We start from the raw sequence: 19,304 nt of genomic DNA on the forward strand, positions 1-19,304 counted from the left end.
TAGCTGAGCTTCTAGTTATTGTTATCAATGGATGAGTTTGGTATTTCATCTTTAAGAAATCAGTTTTATAAAAATCAACTGTCCTATCCTCCAGTAACCGATTGAGACACAGACATGGATAGAATGATAGGACTAATTGCTGGTTACAGCTGATCTTGAGTCCAGCAAATAACAAACAGCATGGGGGCCTGTAAGGTGGCAGTAAGGTTGAAGTTAGACATAAAGAGCTGGAGTAACTCAGCGGTACAGGCAGCATCTCTGGAGAAAAAGGATGGGTGGTGTTTTGTGTCGGGACCCTTCTTCAGACTGAAAGTAGAGCAGACGGGGGGAATTGGAGGTATGAAAAGGCCCGGCAGGGCTGGCAACAGAAGACCAAGGAAGGGCAGAGCCCATACTGGCCCATTGTTGGCTGGGGAAGAGGGAAGAGGTAATCACAAAGGGATACAAGGATGCGAACAGTGTATCTAGTAGAACGACTAGGGCAGTGGAGGGAAGGGGGGGGGGGGGGTGGTTGTGGAGGGAAGGGGGGGGGGGTGGTTGAAGAGGGAATCCAGGCATTACTTGAAATTTGAGAAATCAACGGTCATACAACTAGGTTGTAAGATGCCCAAGCAAAATATGAGGTGCTGTTCCTCCAATTTGTATTGGAGGAAAGGTCAGTATGGGGGTGGGAAGGGGAGTTAAAATGTTTGGAAACTGGGTGATCGCGTAGATCAAGGAGGTTGAAGTTGTGGCTGCAGCAGATTTTGGTGCAAGTACTCTTTCTGAAGCTTAACCATCTCACAGAATGAGCAAACTGAGCTTCAGGTCAGAGAATTTCTCCCTGAACAAGTATTACCTCCATGTGAAGGTTAGACACAAAATGCTGGTGTAACTCAGCGGGACAGGCAGCATCTCTGGAATGGGTGACGTTTTGGATCGAGACTCTTCTTCAGACTGTAAGCTACAAGAATCCTAGCTGGAGGCCTGGCATTGTTTAATGGATAGTGTAAGGCAGAATGGCAGCACTAATGCTACAACTGGACTAACAGCTGTGGCTCGACAGCTGATAGATGGTTCAGGGCAACCTGAATGCCCAGAAGCCATTCCCCAGTAGGAGTCAATGCCTTTGAAAGTGGGTGATAAAAGATTTAAATGAAACAGATCAACATATGAAATATTAATTGTTCCATGTCTCTTGGATCTGGTTGTTTATTGCCTGCAATTTATACTGTCTCTTTCCCACCTCCCTACAGTTAATACCCATTATCTCTGACCCGGAGTATTTATTAGACCAACACATCCTCATCTGTGTCAAGTCTACCGATAGCTATGAATCATACGGTAAGCACAAAGTGTATGTGGACAGACCCAATGTCCTTACAGCTATTCTTATCCCTGGGATACCAGGTGGAGACCTCACTGTCTCTGTGCAGAGTGGTGCAGCAAGGAGTGTGGGGAAACCTGATGATGGGAGACGATGTGGCCTTGTTGAGAGTAAATTACTCTGGCGCGGGCCCCCTTAGCGCGGGGCCCAATTGTTCCAATCGGAGTAATTGGTCCAATCGGCTTAAAGCCGGCCGGGCCTGCTGGGGATTTATTACAATGTGGCCACACATTCCTTTGCATCTTCGCCGCTGACAGAAGCTTTCTCCCATGTGATTCAAACCAAGAACTCAAAATCCAGCTGCTCTTGGGAGCTACAGGTGTTGTTTGTCCACTGAGGCACATTTGGGTGCAAGTCATGCTGGTGGTTCTGTTGTTGAGATAGCCAGTGCATACAGAGCTAATACCCACCAGAAGTAGGCAGAGTTGGCAGACAGTGGTGTCAGTCAGTGGGGCACCGCTGCCTCACTGGAGCTCAGTGAACAGTAGATGTAGTATTAGCACCTCTGGTGATGAGATGGTGGTAGGGGGTGTTAAAATGAGTGTGTGTGCCTACACTCTTACCCTTCTACTGTCATCTATCCACTTTGCAGCTCCAGTCATCTGAAAGGAGAACACACAAGAGTTATGTTCTAGAGCTAGAAGGGGGGAAAGGGTAAGAGGCTGCTGCTTTCACTGTTGCCTCTTATAAATCAAAAGACATTGTGAGGTCTGGAAACATGGTGTATTAGAAGGAGGGTTCGGCATGGATGTGCAGCCATCTTTTATACTTTCACAATCATCGTCCAACTGTGTTATTGGGAGAGATCATTTATGAGGATTACTGTCCCGTCCGCAAGATAATGACTTGCCTTAGGTGTTGCTGCCTGCAATTGTGTTCTGCAGTAAAAGGGAAAATGCATAACTGAGTTGCTGTGTTGGGGCGATGGTCTTCCTTTTCTTCTTCTTGCGTATGGCGTGCACAGCTTAAAGTTGTAGGACAACTTGTTCTATTTGATCTCATTACTCCCAACACAGTGCATGACGCTGAGACTTTGCCTTGTGTTTTGCTGCCCAGGTGAGGGCTGCATTGCTCTGCATGCCAGCTCCAATGAGATCACGTTCAACATCCCTCTGGAGCACCGGGGGGAGGAGACGGGCAAGTTCAGCGGCTCGTACAAACTGACCATTTCCGAGGGGAAACAGCGAGAGCGGACTTACGGTAATTTTCAGCTGCTTGCCTTTGTGGAATTATTCAATGATTCAATAATACTTCATTGTCACGTGTGCCTAGGTGTAGTGAAATTCTTTCTTTCTGTATATAATACATAAAATACACAAAGAGTCGCCACGCTTTTGGCGTAACAAGAGTACTCATTGGAGTCATGTATGATTAAGGAGTAGGTGCTCAGAGTTTGTCAGGGCATGGCTAATTAGGAAGCCCCAATCTCTTGTTCATCATGCAGCAAGGATTACTGGCGAATGAACCAAAGAAGGAATACTCTAATTTCAGAGCAATGCACAGACTGCATTACCTCTCCACCAATCCCATTGCTACCCATCTAAGGCCACACACTGAATCTGGTCCTGTGACCCAGTACTGTGCAGGCAATGTCTTTACGTGCCAAATCATAAGCATGTTCCGCAGGTGGAGTTTTGTGAATGAAGTTACATTTAGAATATCATCTTAATTATGCATGACTTTCTCTAAATAGGTTTAACATTAACCTTATTTTTATATTTCTTTCTGGTCTTTAATTTAATTTGCTTCTTAATTGCAGATTTTATACAGTTGGAAAAAGATGAGATGATTTCAGTTAAACAAAGCAAAACGAATACTAATTTGGAACCTCAAAAAGCCGGGGACCGTTCGGGATGGTAAGATCGATATAGTTGATGGAAGATTAAATTTTATTTGAATTTGAGGGGGTTAGGATGGATGTAAGCTTAAGCATTGAGCAATGACGGATATGGGGTTTTGAGTCAGGACATGTCGAAGTAGGGTCAGAAGAAGGGTCTCGACCCGAAACATCACTTATTTCTTTTCTCCAGGGATGCTGCCTGACCCGCTGATTTACTCCAGCTTTTTGTGCCTCACTTCATGTTGAAGTAGATTTGGGGCTGGGATTCAGGTTCAGTTTGTAGTGTTATGCCCCTGTCCCACTTAGGAAACCTGAACGGAAACTTCTGGAGACTTTGCGCCCCACCCAAGGTTTCTGTGAGGTTCCCGGAGGTTTTTGTCAGTCTCCCTTCCTGCTTCCACTACCTGCAACCTCCGGCAACCACCTGCAAACTCCGGGAACCGCACGGAAACCTTGGGTGGGGCACAAAGTCTCCAGAGATTTCCGTTCAGGTTCCCTAAGTGGGACAGGGGCATTAGGTTTCGGCTAAAATTATGATTAAAGTGAATTTGGCCTCCAGGTTGGGTACTAATAGATGTGGGATAACAATTGACGTAATCTTGATGTGCCATTGGCATTGAGGCTTGGTAATAGGTGCGTGTCTGGAATTTGTTCCTTCACCTTAAGGTCTTTATTGTGTCAACGGCACTCACAATATTCCATTGGGTGAAATGTAATGGACAAACAGCCTCTGTGCATTACAACAGATGAGGCCACTGTCTACATCAGCAGTTTTAACAACCTTCCCTTTTTAGATGGACAAGATGGTAGAGCCAAAAGAGTGATGAGATAGTGCCTTCATCACGATGATTATTTTACTGCATATTCGTAAACAGAGAAAGGCTTTGTCACACTGTTATACTGATCTTTCCTCACTTTGATCAGGACAATGTGTTTCAAAATGGTCGGTATGGAGGGGGCCCACTGATTAATTTATTTGAATTCCTTAAAGTCAGCCCATTCTTGTTTGCAAATCAGTGTTAATACTTCAGATTTTGTTGAATCTTTTTGCTGCAGTTGGCCTGTTGGTGAGGTTTCTAGGTTTCCTTTGACACAAAACCATGAAGAACACTTTCAGTTTATGGGTGAGAACTGTTCTGCCCACAACAAGCACCTGCTTCTTTCAACACTCACAGTCTCTCAATAATGACAAAATCTAAGATAGACACAAAAAGCTGGATTAACTCAGCGGGACAGGCAGCATCTCTGGAGAGAACGAATGGGTGACGTTTCGTATCGAGACCCTTCTTCAGACTGGTTAGGGATAAGGGAAACGAGAGATATAGACCATGATGTAGAGAGATAAAGAACAATGAATGAAAGATGCAAAAAAGTAAAGATGATAAAAGAAACAGGCCATTGTTCATGAAAATGACAAAATCTAACTTGAAGGGATAATATATCTGAGAACTATGCAATTGCTGTCTTTACAACATTGATCACACGTCTGTGTAATGTTTCCACAAGATGGCAGAAAGGAAAACAGTAATTCCTCAAGGTTAGTCATCAAAGACAAAAAGATAAACACAAAGTGCTGGAGAAACTTAACGGGTCAGGCCGCATTTCTGGAGAAAGGGAGTGATATTTCGGGTCGGAACCCTTTTTCAGACAGATTCGCTGAGTTACTCCAGCATTTTGTGTCCATCTTCGAGATAAATCACTATCTACAGTTCCTTCCTACTCAGTTTGTTCCCTAAATCACTCTCACTCTCACTCTCACTCTCACTCTCTCTCTCTCTCTCTCTCTCTCTCACTCACTCTCACTCTCACTCTCACTCTCACTCTCACTCTCACTCTCACTCTCACTCTCACTCTCACTCTCACTCTCTTGCTCTTTCTCTCACTCTCTTGCTCTTTCTCTCTCACTCACTCACGCTCTCGCTCCTACTCTTACTCTCGCTCTCTCACACTAAAACTCACACTCTCTCTCTCACTCTCACCTCTCGCACTCACTCTCAATCTCACTCACACTCACACTCTCTCACTACAGGGTTTGAGGAATTTCTTTACCTCCCATAAGTCTAACCTTTCATTCCATTGCTTCTCTCTCAATAAAACGTGTCCATTTAATTATGTCAACCCTTTATTTAGTTGGTTTTCCAATTGTAGCATTGTCCTTAATTGCTTTCTGTAACAGTGACCACATTTTCCGCTACCGTTGACCCAGGGTTTAAAGACTATGCTGCAGATAGATTTACAGTAAATGCCTATAAGTTATAGGACAGAAAATGGAGAACTGCATCATCATAAGTTTCCTAGGATTTCCTAAAACACCTAGGATTTCTGAAAAATATACAAAACAGCTGTTTAGGAAACAGCATTATTTTTTCTCTAAGCAAGTAGATGTGTAATGGGATAATGAGCAGAGATTTTTTTAGTGTTGTAGATATAGGGATAATGCTAACTGGATTAGAGTATATTATCTACAGGAAAAGGTTGGACAATCTTGGATTATTTTCTCTGGAGCATTGCCGGTTGGTTGGGCGGGGAGGGGGAGATAGAAATACCTGATAGAAGATACCTGATAGGCAACCTGATAGAATTATATACAATATAAGTGGTAATGCTGGGGTAGACAGGCAGAACCTTTCTCCCAGGGAAGACCTTTCAAAGACTAAAGGGCATAGCTTTAATAGCCAGTCCCTCTGCGGGGTCCTAATTTGCGAGTGTAGAAGAGTTTAGGAGAGTATGAAAAAGTGTCATGGTCGTGTTGTATCGCCGAAGTAGAATACCTCCTTCGACCTTCCACGACTATGTAGAGAACCACCAACGAATATGTAGAAGACCTCCTTCGATCTCCTTCAACTATGTTGAAGACTAGCTTCGACTAGCTTTGGGAAAATTGGACACCGGATAGTGGAGAGTGAAGACGATCTCCTTCGACCTCCTTCGACTATGTTGAAGACTGCCTTCGAATACCTTTGATTACCTTTGACTACCCTCGATTACCTTCGATTGCCTTTGATTACCTACGAATAACATGCCGACCTACAACCTACTTCGACTAAACCTACGAGTAAAAAAAATATTGATTTTTTCCATGGCGACCTTTTTTCACTCATGGGGATTTTTCAGCATGCTAAATAAACGCCGCGACCTAACTGAGGCTTCGAGTACGCGGGGACTACTCTCGAGCATGAAGGAGAGTTACAAGGACCTCGTGTCGACAATGCCGCCAGTATGAGTCGAGGGCAAACTCTTCTAAACTCGTCAATTAGGTCCCCGCAATGGGACAGGCCCTTTAAGGTGAGAGGGGCAAAGTTTAAAGGTGGCAGATTTTCAACTCAGAGAGTGATGGGTGACTAAAGCGTGCTGTCAAAGATGGTTGTGGGTGCAGATATGATAGTGGTACATAAGAGGCTTTTGGATAGGCACTGGATATGCAGGGAATGAAGGGAATATCTGCATGGTATCCATCTGCAAATGAAATTGCTCAAGAAATCTTGAACAGCTACCCCTACTCCCAGGTCAGGCAGGTCTAAGACGTCCTAAAAATTCTGATTAAGGGGTTTTCATCACAAACAATGGATTCAATTGATTTCAAATGAGTGTGAACTAAGGTTGATCCCTTTCCATGAAATAACATGTTATTCCATCTTTGCACCAGGTTAGCCGCAAAAACCTCCTCCAATCTGGTGGCAGAAGAGGCAGCAGCCAAGGCCCGAGTCCGAGTCCCATTGCCAAACCTTCCAGAGATCAGTTCCAAGGATGATGGCAAGCCCTCAAGGTACTATAACTGAGAAGCCACACGGAGCCAAGGCATTAGCTGACATCAGCCTTTCACTTTTGAACCCTGGATTAGGATCAAATTCAACCGATGAAAGGCCCAACACTTGTTTAGGGTCTAATTAAAACCATACTCTGAGCTAGGTTAGCCCAGATATAGCCAGGCATGAAGGCATGGAACAGTACAGTGCAGCCTATCAACACTCCTATCTCCTGTCAACAATCATTGCACACTCTGTCACATTTTCATGCCAACATACTTAAACAAAGCTGGTATTAGTTGGTGTCAACCAAAAACAACTCACAGTCTCAGACTTGCCTTCATTATAGACCCATAATGTGCAAAGCATATTAGTCCATTTTTTGGAAATGTTCTGGTTATGTAGCATAAATCCACTTTCTGGCAATATTATAATAGTGGACAGAGTTTTGTCTTTAATTTATTTTGACAGCGTGGAAGTACGATCAATTTTTAATCAACCACTTAATCTTCTGTTGCACTATGGATGTGGGACAAATATGGTTTCCAGATTAATTGAGAATTGTGTGATAAGAAGCAGAGGGGTAGATAAGATTTATCTCAAAATCACAAAATACTAATTGCACAGAAGGAGGATATACAGTCCATTGAGTCTATGCCAGCTGCATGCAAGATTAATCCACGACTTTGCACAACCTTGCCCTCTTCCCACAGCTGCACAAGTCCTTTCAATTTACTCAGGGAGCTGTACCTATACTTTGCTCACCCTCCTCTCTCATGGAATTCACTCAGAGTGCAGCTGGAGCATCTCTGTCTCACACGCCACCCATCATTGTTTAATGAAAAATGTGCTTTTTTAGTTAGGATTCCAATGTTCCCGGGTCTGCTTTCTCTCATGAAACTGATCCTTCATTGGAGATGGATATATCTTGCATCCATTGTGTCTCTGTTCTGAGCCCTTCATTTTGAGGGTGAAATTCAACTGTGGTCAGTTGTGCGACTTGTGCAAGGGTATCAGCCACTAGTTGTATTTGCTTCTCAAACCTCTGTTTCCATCAGACTCATTGGCCAGTGGGAGAGAATATAACCAGCATTTAGTGCAACTGACCAAAAACGTATTTATTTCTGTCCTTTTAACATTTATTCTATTTTGTTTATTTTATATGAAAATATAATTTATGATGTTCTGTTTTTATTTATATAAATGTATTTATAGGCTCAAAAGAGCACTATCCCTCTTGGATCATATCTTCCCGTTTATTTTTATCTCAGACCCAATGCGGATCCACATTTCAACCCTATTGATTGTTTCAGATGTTATTGTATTTACTGGTGTATTTATATTAATTAGTTTCATATCATCTGCAGTAATTATCATTGTACGTTTGGTTTCGGCTTCAATTTGTATGTGTACTCTCTGCGCCTCACTTTCTATTTGCATATAATTGCTTTTAATATTTATTTTGTATGTGCATTGCTTGCATACTGTATCAATGTCTTGGAGCCTTTTTTCAATGTCACCACATTATCAGTACTTTCAGTGGAGAAAATGCATCCGCTCGAGGAGACAAAAACAAGGGCTATGAATATTGGGCAGTGAACATTTAAAGCATTAGGTAATTTGGGAGAATCCCCTTCACCCTGATTATATGTAACTTATTACTGCAAGTTGTTGAGGAAAGTAACAACATGGCATTTCATAAGAATTGGTTAATCTCAGGAAGGAGAAACAAAAGATGCTGCTAATGTAGAGTGAGCAGAGACTCCTGTGAAACATGACCACCTGCATGAAGCAACTAGGTCATACTACTTGATCTGAGGAATCTATGCAATTCAATGTATATGTATTGTAAGAAGAAAAAATGTTGAAAATGCTTAGCAGGTCAGGCAGCATCTGTGAAGAGAGGAACAGAGCTAACCTCTTGGATTTATGGCCTTTCGTCAGTTTCAATGATGGTTATTGACCCAAAAAGTTTTCTCTATTTCTATGTCCATCTGCCCTGCTGCGTGTTCCCAGCATTTTGGATTCATATTTCAAACTTCCAGCATGTGCAATTTTTCGCTTTTCATTTTTATATAATATGTATGTTATGTGTGTGTGTGTTATATTTGGATCTCAAAGCCTTCATTCCTGTTTGTACATATTTGTTTCAGTCTCCTCATTCCCCTGTACTGTAATATTATGTGCTGTACTTCTACAATACACTTGTGTCTCAGACTCTTTATTATTGTATGTTAAGTTTATACATGCTACGCTTAAATGATGTTTCACTCTGCGTCACTGTCAATGTAACACCAATATGGTGTGTGGTTTGCAACTTTCATTTTCATGTTCAATGTATTCCGTGCCCACACAACCACATCAGGCACACAGTGGCTGCAGTCAGAGGCAAATAGAGGCACTGGCAGAGTGTAGAGGGGTTCAATCACACCAAGAAACCTCAAGCATAAGGAAAGGCTGGAGCAGTGAACAGGAAGATCTCTATCAGGCAGAAAGGACTAGAGTTGGGATCAGGCCAGCCTTGAGTATGATGGCAGTCCCACAGGTGTGATATAGAATGAGAGGGGAGCAACCTGAGACCTGCTCAAATGTAACTGCAAGCATTGATTACAGTCGGTATCAGGAGAGGCCATGCAAAGTGGTGGGATAGCTGGAAACATTCCGTTTACTTTATGTCTGTGTCCCAGAACAACTGACTACTTAATCATATAACCATATAACAATTACAGCACGGAAACAGGCCATCTCGGCCCTACAAGTCCGTGCCGAACAATTATTTTCCCTTAGTCCCACCTGCCTGCACTCATACCATAACCCTCCATTCCCTTCTCATCCATATGCCTATCCAATTTATTTTTAAATGGTAAGTAAGATGGTAGAGAATTTAAGATGGTAGAGAAAATAAAACGGGTTAGTTTGAGGGTAAATCTGGTACCCAGAAGTGTATTGAAGGAGAATCATGTAAAACTGGACACTTGCTAAATTACTGGATTTTTTTTTTTTTTCAATATACCTGCAATTTTTAATACAGCAAAACTACTCAATTTGAGATAAGAAGGCAAACTTTAATGTTCATAAAGTATGGGAATATGGAATTATTTTATGTTACAAATAACATAAAATCAATGCAAATTTTGCAGGATCAATATCTCAATATTTCAAGGATTTAATTTCATTTTTTTAAAGTGACCACAATTATACCTGTACAATATTCATGTATTTATGATTTTCAAACATAGTGAAGCTGAAGGGGAGGAACGGCCTACTCCTGCACCTATTTTCTATGTTTCTATGTAACAGGAAAAGGGAGGATTACATCAGATTATTGTTCACGGACAAAAAGAACAAATTCATGATTATTGAATAGAGCAGCAATTGTGTAAATGTATGCAGAGGAGGAGAGCTTTGTACTTATATATGGAAGAATTAAGATGGTCTTCTAGATCGATATGTCAAGAAATCAAACTTGAAACAGGCCATTATATATCAGGTGTTAATATTTTTGATGAAAAGGAGTCATTAGGGAAGAAAAACTGAAATGAGACACAAATTCGAGAGTAATTTAGTTATATCCAAAAGTGATTTAGTATATCAGAACAAAGTGCTGGAATAACTCAGCAGGTCAGGCAGCATATCATGAGAACATTTTGGGACGGGACCATTCGTCAGACTGATTGTATGTAGAGAGGGGGTTATGATCTGTAGTACTGCTCTAGCTCCCCATCCCCGCAAACAGAAGAAAAATCGGTTTCATCCTGGTTCTCACCTTTCACCTCACGAGCCTCCACATCCAACAAATCATTCTGAAACATTTCAGCCCCCTCCAACCCCACCACCAAGTCATATCTTCCTATCCCCACCCCTTTCCACCTTCTGCAGAGACCACTCCCTCTGCAACTTCTTGGTTCATTCATCCCTTCCCACCCAAACCCTCCCCTCCTCAGGTACCTTCCCCTTCAAGCGCAGGAGATGTAATACCTGTATCTGTACCTCTTCCCTCACCTCCATCCAGGAAACGCAGCTGTCATTCTAGTTGAGACAGAAGTTCAACCTCACCATCTGCATCTAGTGATCCCAATGTGGCCCCTTTTACATCAGAGAGACCAAGCGTAAACTCGGCGACCATTTCACCGAACACTTGCACTTGGTCCACAAAGGCCTACTGCATCTCCCGGCTGCTAACCATTTTAACACCTCTTCCCATTCCCATACTGACCTTTCTGTCCTGGACGTCCTCCATTGGCAGGATGAGGCCACATGCAAACTGGAGGAACAGCAGCTCATATTCTGCTTGGGTAGCTTACAACCCAATGGTGGGTTTTTACCAAGAAAAATCAAGATTTATGAGAAGACTGCAGTATAATGTACAGGCATTAGATTAATTATAATCTCATTAAATGACAGAGAAGATGTAAAAGGTTCACTCCTGGTCCTACTTCTGTTCCTCTTAATGGTGGGATTCATGGTTGGGCCTACCTGAAGTGCATACTTGAAAAACAAATGAGGAACGTACCAGGGTTCTCCTCCTCAAAGCCCAAAAAACAACAAAAAACCTGTATTAAACATAGTGAAATGGTTCAAACAATTTGGTATACAGCAAACGAAAAGGACAACATATACCTCAAGCCTCATGAGTCAATCATTTGATCTGCTCTTGGATCTCCTCATACCATGTATTCCCAGTTCTGAGTGATGTGAAGCATGGCTGAGGTAACCACAAGTGAGCTGGAGTCAGGACAATGATTTCACAGCAGAGAGTTTGAATTTTACACGGCTGACAGAGAAAACTGTAATGCCCGTGTCCCACTTAGGAAACCTGAACGGAAACCTCTGGAGACTTTGCGCCCCACCCAAGGTTTCCATTCGGTTCCGGGAGGTTTTTGTCAGTCTCCCTACCTGCTTCCACTACCTGCAACCTCCGGGAACCGCACGGAAACCTTGGGGGGGACGCAAAGTCTCCAGAGGTATCCGTTCAGGTTTCCTAAGTGGGACAGGGGCATAAATGTTCAAAGTTAGACACAAAATGCTGGAGTAACTCAGCAGGACAGGCAGCATCTCTGGAGAGAAGGAATGGATGGCATTTTGGGTTGAGACCCTTCTACAGGCTGGGAAATATATCAATAGGTAAAATGAATGATTATTAATAGGGGCAATGGGATTCTTCATGTTCAGAGTTTCTGCTCAAAACAACAGGATCTGGATTACAAAAGAAAGACCATACAGACATTTAGAGTCTTCCATCGCTTTCTAAGATATTTACCACCAATTACCAGCAACAGAACAAAAATCAATAATGCAATGCAACAGTCATTTTGCACGCAATAGGTCCCAGAGACAAGGAGCATATTGATATGTAGTGATGCTGCCTGAGGGACAAAGACTGACCAAGGGCTCAATAAATTTATGTTTAAGATATCAGCGCAAATAACCCTACCTATATATCCACTAATGACCCACCAAACCCTCTATTGACAATCCTCCAGTGCCAATTAGTAATCTTCCCAAAAATCCTTTAACAAAACCAATTAGTACATCAATAATTCTCCTAGTAGCTTATTGACAGTTATTTCTGTATTCCATTAATATAAACTTTCTGTTTTTTTCTTTTTTTTGCAACAAAATGGAACGATTCATGCATACCCATTGATTTTTTGATAAAACAATACTGCCTGTAGTGCATTGAAATAATCCCATTACCCATATTAATAATTCTTCCTATTACCTATTGATAAATTTCCAGGTTCCACATTTCCAGGTTCCACATTAACATCACCCTGTCTAGGCAATGAATAATGAAAATAAGGAGCATATTAAAACTACCCTGGTCCATTAAAAAATCCTCCCCCAAATCCCACTAATAACTTCCTGTATAATATATTGTAGTCCATTACTAACACTTACTGTTACAATCATAGCTATCCCTGAAGCCTGTTAAAAGTTCTCCATTAAACCCATTAGCAATTCTCCATATTATACATTAACATCACTCCATGTAGTCATTATAAAGTTCACTGTATCTGACAATAATTAGGTGTAGCCCTTTAATTGTCTTTCTAGTGCGTTAATATATTTAATAATGCATCACATTATAGTTTGTCAACTGATTTCCCATTAGTTTAGTTTTTAGTTTAGTTTAGAGATACAGCGCGGAAACAGGCCCTTCAGCCCACCGGGTCTGCGCCGACCAGCGATCCCCGCATATCCTACACACACTCGGAACAATTTTTACATTTACCAAGCCAATTAACCTACATACCTGCATGTCTTTGGAGAGTGGGAAGAAACCAAAGATCTCGGAGAAAACCCACGCAGGTCACGGGGAGAACGAACAAACTCCGTACATCAGCACCTGTAGTCGGGATTGGACCCCGATGTCCGGCGCTGCATTCGCTATAAGGCAGCAACTCTACCGCTGCGCCACCGTGCCATCCATGAATATTCTCCGATTAATTCAATTTTTCTCCCCTGGAGCCAATTACTACCCTATCTGTAGTCCATTAATCACATACCATTCGTCAATCCATCCCCCTTTACTCCATAAAGTTCATGTGATAGGAGCAGAATTTGGCCATTCATGGCTGATCCATCTTTCCCACCTAACCCCATTCTCCTGCCTTGTCCCCATAACCCCTGACACCAGTACTAATCAAGAACCTCTCTCTCTGCCTTAAACATATCCATTGACTTGGCCTCCACAGCCTTCTGTGGCAATGAATCCCACAGGTTCACCACCTTCTGACTTTCTTGCTGATAGCTCCTGTGTCCATCAATAGCTCTGGTTTTGGGGAAGGGGGGAGCTAGGATAGTGAGAGAATGGGTGAGCAACGGAACCAGGACAGAAGGGGGGGGGGGGGGGGGGGGGGGGGAGAAGAAACCGCTGTCTCGCCTGCAAAGGCTGCTGGATTACCTAGAAGGAATGAGAGGAGTTGTCGGTGTAGGGGCAGTTGTTACATCTCCTGTGGTTGCAGAAAAGGGTGGTTTTGGTGGGAAGGAGTTAATGAACTGAGGAGTTTAGTTTAGTTTAGAGATACAGCATGGAAACATGCCCTTCAGTCCACTGACTCTGCGCTGACCAATGATCACCCGTAAACTAGTTCTATACTACACCCTAGGGGCAATTTACAGAAGCCAATTAACCTACAAACCTGCACGTCCTTGGAATGCGTGGAGAAACCCATATGGTCATAGGGGGAACGTGCAAACTCTGTACAGACAACACCCATGGATCGATCGAACCCAATGTCTGGCGCTGTAAGGCAGCAACTCTAACGCTGGGCCACTGTTCTGCCCTCACAGTGAAGAGGGGGTCTGTTAATAACACTCCCTATAACCTCTCAATAACTCTGCTGATAGTCTATAAATAATTCATTTATTAATAATTCATTAACTCAATAATATTAATAACTATTCCATTGTTCTCCAATTATTCTCCATGTGGTTCACTAATAGCTCTCCAAATCCATCTACAACATATATTAGTAGCACTATATTAGTTCATCAAACTCCCTCTTTTGCCCACCTTTTATCCTTTCCTATAGTCCATTAATATCTCTCTCTAGAACATTAATAACTATCGTCATTGTCCATTCATAATTTTAGTTCGTCAAATATTCTCTCTATAGACCATTACTAACTCTTGCTGTAGTCCACCAATAACTATCCTTTTGATTTATTAATTTCTACACATGGTGCATCGAAAACTCTATTACTAAACTTAATCTATCTATCGCAGTCGCTGCCTCAAAAAGGCCGGCAGTATCATCAAGGGCCCACACCATCCTGCCCACACACTCATCTCCCCGCTACCTTCAGGTAGAAGGTACAAGAGCCTGAAGACTGCAACAACCAGGTTCAGGAATAGCTACTTCCCCACAGCCATCAGGCTATTAAACTCAGCACAGACAAAACTCTGAACATTAATAGCCCATTATCTGTTTATTTGCACTTTATCAGTTTATTTATTCATGTATGTATATATTTATATAATGGTATATGGACACACTGATCTGTTCTGTAGTCATGCCTACTATGTTCTGTTGTGCTGAAGCAAAGCAAGAACTTCATTGCCCTATCAGGGACACATGGCAATAAACTCTCTTGAATTTTGAATCTAACAATGACCCATAAAAATTCTCCATATAGTGAAATGTAATTCCCTCATTAGTCCATTAACAATTTCCATTCTATCCCATATGCCATCGACATCAAAGGTCACTTGAAGTCGAGTATGATTATCCTCCTGGTAGGTCCTTTCTGTGGGTCTTGAGATGGCGGAAGAGGACGAGCCTGGAGCTACAGACTTAGTCATGTCCCTCCAAGTGGACACCTGTATGTGACACCTTTGAAAATGGGGAGACTGATGAACAGACAGAAATTGACCGGGGATCAACAGCATTGGACTCCACGATGACTGGGAGTCTCTCCCTGTTGCAGCCTTCTCAGCTGTTGTGGTGCTCCACCTACTGGCCAGCCACCATCCCATCACTGAGATCTTCTTTGGCCGAGCTTTGACAAGTCACCTTCCCCCTCAACCTGCCCACCATGGGTGACCCTGCCAGAAGCATGACTCCAGATGCTTTAGCTCTCAGGGTCTTATACATACACAAGAGAGAGAGAGAAGAGAATTAGGTGCAAGTACAGAGGGGGACACAGGGGAGGGGAAGGGAGGGGTGTGGGGTAGAAATGGGGAGGGAGAAGGAGGGGTTAGAGTTTTGACCTTTGTTAGAGTTTACCTAAAATTAGAGAATTCAATGTTGATATCATTGGGGGTTGTAAATTACCCAAGCAGAATATGAGGTGCTGTTCCTTTAATTTGTGTGTGTGGCCTCACTTTGGAAAAAGAGGAGGCCCAGGATGGAAAGGTCAGTATGGGAATGGGAAGGGGAGTTTAAATGGTTAGCAACCAGGAGATCCATTCAATTCAATTCAATTCAATTCAACTTTAATGTCATTGCACAAATACTGAGTATGGGTACAACGAAATGCAGTTTTGCGTCAGTCCGTAGTAGTAGTGCATATAGAAATTTAAAAAAAAAGAAGATACAGAATAATCAAAAATACAGAATAATTAAACAATGGGGACGGAGGGACCGGAGAAATCTATCGGCGGGACTCCGAGTTCAGCAATGTGATGGTATAATTGTAGAAGCTGTTCCTCATCCTGCTGGTACGAGACCTGAGGCTCCTGTACCGTCTCCCTGATGGGAGGAGGGCAAACAGTCCATGGTTGGGGTGGGAGGGGTCTTTAATGATCTTCCCAGCCCGTCTCAGACACCGTTTTCAGGGGAGGGCATCCATGGCAGGGAGCGGGGCACCGATGATGTGCTGCGCGGTTTTCACCACCCGTTGTAGTGCCTTCCTGTCCGCAACAGTGCAGCTGCTGTACCATACCGTGAAGCAGGTGGTCAGGATGCTCTCGATGGTACAGCGGTAGAAGTTGGTCAGTATCTGGGGGGACAGGTGGGCTTTCTTGAGCCTCCTCAGGAAGTAAAGGCGCTGCTGTGCCTTTTTGATCAGCTTGGAGGTGTTGAGGGACCAAGACAAATCCTCCGAGATGTGTACCCCGAGGAATTTGTAGCTGGAGACGCGCTCCACCTCAGTCCCGTTTATATGGATGGGGGTATGACTGCCTCCTCTGACCTTCCTGAAGTCGACAATAATTTCCTTCGTCTTCTTGGAGTTGAGGACGAGGTTATTGTTGGCACACCAGGTTGTCAGGTGCTGGACCTCCTCTCTGTAGGCTGACTCATCATTGTCACTGATCAGTCCTACCACCGTGGTGTCATCAGCAAACTTAATGATGGCGTTGGATCCGTACTTAGGGATGCAGTCATGGGTGAAGAGGGAGTAGAGGAGAGGGCTGAGCACACAGCCCTGTGGCACGCCGGTGTTCAGTGTTATAGTGGAGGAGGTGAGGTTGTTGACCCTAACAGACTGTGGTCTGTTGGTGAGGAAATCCAGTGTCCAGTTGCAGAGGGAGGTGGAGATGCCAAGTCCGCTGAGTTTGGTGATCAAGCTGGCGGGGATGACAGTGTTAAAGGCAGAGTTGAAATCAATGAACAGCAACCTGATGTAGGAGTTGTTGTTGTCCAGGTGGGTCAGGGCAGAGTGTAGAGCCGCCGATATGGCGTCCTCTGTAGACCTGTTGGCCCGGTAGGCAAACTGATGGGGGTCCAGTGTGGGGGGGGGAGGCTGGTTTTGAGGTGAGCCAAGATCAGCCGCTCAAAGCACTTAGCAATGACAGGGGTGAGTGCCACTGGGCGGAAATCGTTGAGACTCCCAGTAGGCCTTGGTGGACCAAGTGCAAGTTTTCAGCTAAATGGTCCTTAAAAAGCATTAATAATTCCTAATGTGACCTGTTAATAACCTCCTGCAATCCATCAATGAATCTCTATGTATCCATTAACAACCCTTTCCTGTAGCTTGTTAATAGCTTTCCATGTAGTCTGTTGACATGTTAATAGTCTTACGTATTGGTGAATATTAAATCACTATATGGGTCCATTAAATCCCTACCTGTATTCTGTTTACTCTGCAGGTATTTCATGAATAAATCCTACTGTAGCATAAAAATAATTATCCAAGTACTCAATTACTAATTCTCCCTGTAGTCATTAATAACTACCCCAGTAGCCAATCATAATTTAATATTTCCTCTAGTAGCCCATTAATTACTCTATGGTCAATTCATAACTCACTCTGCAGACAATAATAATTCTTAATAAAGCACATTCGTAACATTCTGCTTAGCCAGTTATTAATATCATTTACAATTCTGCCTGGAATCTATTGAATGCTGCAATGCCTTAATAATCCAAAATATAATCTGTTAACAAAATCCCTCTTTTGATCATTAATAATTCATCCATTTCCTTCATTAATAACCCATCATTTAGCTTATTAATAACCTGTCATATCCCATTAATAATCCTTTTTTTAGTCAACTTTCTATATATACAATTATAAACTGCCCCTATCATCCATTAATACCACTCTCTATAGTCCAGTAATAATTCAACAGATAACCTTTAATAATTAATGATCTGCCTTCCTATGGTCCATTTATAAAGTCCCATAAATCCATGAATAATTCTCCAGAGTCCATTAATTCCCCTTGTAGCCTGTAGTTTACTAATAAATCTCCATGTAGACAGTAATACCTATTCTAGTAGTCCACTAATACATAACTGTCATCCATTTATAGCTCGCCATGTAGATAATTAATGTGGTTGAATAATATAATCCTAATGTAGTTTGTTAATAACTTTTCCTGCACTCCATTAATAACTCTTCATGTGTCCATGTATATCCATCTCCTTGCTCCATTAGCTCACATTAACTCACCTTAACAGGTCCATACAGTCCTCTAATAGTCCATGTAACAGATTAGTAGTTTAGTTCAGAGAAAAAGCATGGAAACAACCCTTTGGCCCACTGAGTCCGTGTCAACCAGCGATCCCCATACACTAACACTATCCTACACACAAGGGACAATTTACAATTTACAGAAGCCAAATTAACCTACAAACCCGTACCTCTTTGAAGTGTGGGAGGAACTGGAGCACCCGGGGGAAACCCATGCGGTCACGGGGTGAATGTACAAACTCTGTACAGACAGTGCCCGTAGTCAGGATCGAACCTGGATGTCTGGCGCTGTAAGGCATCAACCCTATCCCCTGCACCACCATGCCACACAAGCCATCAATAATTCTCCCTGTGACCAATCAATAACCTTCATATAGTAGATTATTTGCTCAATCTTTAGCTCATTAATTACTCCCCATGAAATCTATTTCCAGTTCTGCCAGTTGCCTATAATAATAATTTCTGTAGCTTGAACAACCCACCATGTGAATTACCAACTGGCCACAGCATATTATAAATGAACCTGATGAGTTATTAATGGACTGAAGGAAACTTTTAGAAACAAAATCCTCCAATCTATTAATAGCCCTTCATGAGATCTTTTGATAACTTTCCTTGCAGTCGACCAAAACTCAAGAAGTCCATAAATAACCGTCTGCAGTCCATTCACTCCCCCCCCCCCCCCCCCCCCCCCCCCCCCCCAACACCTGTGGCCTATTTGTGGTTCTCCCTATATAGCCTGATGACAACCTTTTATGTATTCCATTAGTGTCATTGTGTAACTCATTAATATCCCTTCATAGTTTCTTATGAATGTTTCCATTGTTGGTTAATAACTCTCCATGCAATCCATTAATCTCTCTAATCTAGTAATAATCTTATCACAATCTATTAAAGTCAAAAGTGAAAAGACATCCCGACAGATATACAGTATTGATAGGAAGGGTCCAGAATACCAAATTGGTAGGCATAGACAAAGTGGGCTGAA

At 42.7% G+C, this 19,304-nt stretch overlaps 1 protein-coding gene across 1 annotated transcript in view; it reads left to right on the top strand.

Moving 5' to 3' along the window:
* Positions 1–19,304, top strand: part of inpp5d (inositol polyphosphate-5-phosphatase D) — a 105,577-nt gene that overhangs the window by 80,769 nt on the left and 5,504 nt on the right. Inside the window, exons 22-25 of the mRNA XM_033031436.1 lie at positions 1,236–1,323; positions 2,423–2,566; positions 3,126–3,222; positions 6,853–6,972. Coding sequence (XP_032887327.1) covers positions 1,236–1,323; positions 2,423–2,566; positions 3,126–3,222; positions 6,853–6,972 — 449 coding nt within the window. The remainder of the gene's footprint in view (positions 1–1,235; positions 1,324–2,422; positions 2,567–3,125; positions 3,223–6,852; positions 6,973–19,304) is intronic.

The sequence above is a fragment of the Amblyraja radiata genome, chromosome 13 (genome assembly GCF_010909765.2).
Source record: "Amblyraja radiata isolate CabotCenter1 chromosome 13, sAmbRad1.1.pri, whole genome shotgun sequence".
Lineage (NCBI taxonomy): Eukaryota > Metazoa > Chordata > Chondrichthyes > Rajiformes > Rajidae > Amblyraja > Amblyraja radiata.